This window comes from Panthera uncia, chromosome B1 (assembly GCF_023721935.1).
Source record: "Panthera uncia isolate 11264 chromosome B1, Puncia_PCG_1.0, whole genome shotgun sequence".
Lineage (NCBI taxonomy): Eukaryota > Metazoa > Chordata > Mammalia > Carnivora > Felidae > Panthera > Panthera uncia.
The window spans coordinates 103221263-103224537 of record NC_064811.1 but is presented as its reverse complement, the minus strand read 5'-3'; the positions used below and the strand labels follow the sequence as shown (position 1 = coordinate 103224537).

General features: G+C 39.1%; 1 protein-coding gene across 1 annotated transcript; it reads right to left on the bottom strand.

Moving 5' to 3' along the window:
- Positions 1-1101: 1101 nt before the first annotated feature.
- On the bottom strand, positions 1102-1702 carry LOC125923975 (60S ribosomal protein L6-like). Its single transcript, XM_049632649.1, has one exon. The coding sequence runs from the start codon at positions 1685-1687 to the stop codon at positions 1154-1156; it is 534 nt and encodes a 177-aa protein (XP_049488606.1). The 5' UTR covers positions 1688-1702; the 3' UTR covers positions 1102-1153.
- Between the last annotated feature and the right edge of the window lie 1573 nt (positions 1703-3275).

Below are 3275 nucleotides of genomic sequence, written 5' to 3'. Positions count from 1 at the left end.
CTCATCAGGGAAATACAAATCAAAACCACACTCAGATACCACCTCACGCCAGTCAGAGTGGCCAAAATGAAGAAATCAGGAGACTATAGATGCTGGAGAGGATGTGGAGAAACGGGAACCCTCTTGCACTGTTGGTGGGAATGCAAATTGGTGCAGCCGCTCTGGAAAGCAGTGTGGAGGTTCCTCAGAAAATTAAAAATAGACCTACCCTATGACCCAGCAATAGCACTGCTAGGAATTTATCCAAGGGATACAGGAGTACTGATGCATAGGGGCACCTGTACCCCAATGTTTATAGCGGCACTCTCAACAATAGCCAAATTATGGAAAGAGCCTAAATGTCCATCAACTGATGAATGGATAAAGAAATTGTGGTTTATATACACAATGGAATACTACGTGGCAATGAGAAAAAATGAAATATGGCCTTTTGTAGCAACATGGATGGAACTGGAGAGTGTGATGCTAAGTGAAATAAGCCATACAGAGAAAGACAGATACCATATGGTTTCACTCTTATGTGGATCCTGAGAAACATAACAGAAACCCATGGGGGAGGGGAAGGAAAAAAAAAAAAAAAAAAAGAGGTTAGAGTGGGAGAGAGCCAAAGCATAAGAGACTGTTAAAAACTGAGAACAAACTGAGGGTTGATGGGGGGTGGGAGGGAGGGCAGGGTGGGTGATGGGTATTGAGGAGGGCACCTTTTGGGATGAGCACTGGGTGTTGTATGGAAACCAATTTGACAGTAAATTTCATATATTAAAAAATAAAAAATAAAAAAAAAAAACAAAATAGCACCAACATTCTTTACAGAACCAGAACAAACGATCCCAGAATCTGTATGGAGCCACAAAAGACCCTGAATAGACAAAATAATGTTGAAAAAGAAAACCAAAGCTGGAGGCCCCACAATCTAGGACTTTAGCACGTATTACAAAGCTGTAATCATCAAGATAGCACGGTATTGGCACAAAAACAGGCACACAGAACAATGGAATAGAATAGAGAACCCAGAAATGGAGCCAAAAATATATGGCTAACTAATCTTTGAGAAAGCATGAAAGAGTATCCAGTGGAAAAAAGAGGCACATCTTTTTTTTTTTTTTTTTTTTTGAGATGGATCTGTTATTTAATTAGGTTCTTTGTAAGAAATTTAGAACACCGATTTGTGAGGATAAACTCCATTCATGAGAGCAAACACAGAGCGGAGGTAGCCCTGAAGCTGAGGAACGGCTTTGATTTTTGGCAGAATTTGCGAGTCCACAGCTTTCTGATCAACCTTGCGCTGCTCTGTAATCTCATATTTCTCTTTCTCCGTGTGGAAGATCTCAGCTTCCTGGTGTCTGGGCTTACGCAGCTTCTTCTTCTTAAAGTAAGCATCAGTGAGGTGTTTGGGGATTTTCACATTGCTGATATCAATTTTGGTGGAGGTGGCAATGACAAATTTCTGGTGTGTTCTACACAGAGGAACTCGATTAAGGGACAGAGGTCCAGTCACAAGTAGCAAGCCACTGCTCAGTTCCTTCAGGAAAACCACTCTCTTGCCTCTGTGGCGCCCAGTGAGGATGATCAAAATGGTCCCAGGAGTGATGCTAGCTCGCAGTTTCCTCACATGCTGACTAAAAGTTTTTTTGCCGTGGCTCAACAGCTTCCGAGGCACATCTTCAGTAGGATAATACCTAGGCATTTTGCAAAGTTTAACCACTCGCAAAAAGATAGTCTCTTTAGCAAATGGTGCTGGGAGAACTGAACAGCAACATGCAGAAGAATGAAACTGGGCCACTTATCTAAATATGAGACAGGAAACCATCAAAATCCTACAGGAAAAAACAGGCACCAACCTCTTCGACCTCGGCCACAGCAACTTCTTACTTGACATGTCTCTGAAGGCAAGTGAGATAAAAGCAAAAATGAACTATTGGAACGTCATCAAGATAAAAAGCTTCTGCACAGCCAAGGAAACAGTCAACAAGACTAAAAAGCGACCAACAGATTGGGAGAAGATAGTTGCAAATTCCATATTGGATAAACGGTTAGTATCCAAAATCTATAAAGAATTTACCAAACTCAACACCTTTAAAAACAAATAATCCAGTGAAGAAATGGGCTGAAGACATGAGTAGACACAAGAATAGACACATGAAACTGACACATAAAGAGATGTTCAACATTGCTCATCATCAGGGAAATACAAATCAAAACTACACTGAGATACCACCTCACACTGGTCAGAGTGGCTAAAATTAACAATTTAAGAAACAACAGATATTGGCGAGGATATGGGGAAAGGGGAACCCTCCTGAACTATTGGTAGGAATGCAAACTGGTACGGCCACTTTGGAAAACAGTGTGATGGTTCCTGAAAAAATTAAAAATAGAATTACCCTGTGACCCAGGAATTTATCTGAAGGATACAAGAGTGCTTATTCAAAGGGGTACATGCACCCCAATGTTTATAGCAGCACTTTCAACAATAGCCAAATTATGGAAAGAGCCTAAATGTCCACCAACTAATGAATAGATAAAGAAGATGTGGTATATATATACTATGGAATACTACTCAACAATGAAAAAAGAATGAAATCTGGCCATTTTCAACAACATGGATGGAACTAGAGGGTATTATGCTAAGTGAAATAAGTCAGTCAGAGAAAGACAGATATCACATGATTTCCCCCGATGTGGAATTTGAGAAACTTAACAGATGATCACAGGGGAAGGGTAGGAATAATAAGATAAAGACAGAGAAGGAGGCAACCTGTAAGAAATTTTTAAATACAGAGAACAAACTGAGGGTTAATAGGGGTTGGGAAAATGGTTGTTGAACATTAAGAAGAGTACTTGTTGGCATGAGCATTGGTTGTTGTATGTTAGAGATGAATCACTGGAATCTACCACTGAAGCCAAGACTACACTGTGTTAGCTAACTTGATAATAAATAAAAACAAACAAGCAAAAAAAATAATAATTATTATTATTTTATATCTGTATAATAAAAATAAATGAACTGCTGATGCATACAGCATAAACATTTAAAAAAAAAAGATAGCCTTGAATTCATAGACATTTTTTAAGACTGCTTCAGAACCTTTTTTTCTTTTCCCCTTTACAAAAGATAGGTGCAAGAACAACATGACAGTTCAGAGTCTGAGCAGTCAGAAGGCAAATGTAAAAGTCAAATCTCTTAATAATTCAGAAGAAATCTTAGAGGGTTCAACTAATTTGCATGATGAGTTGAGAAAATTACCTGAGATTTGATAATCTAGGGATCATCC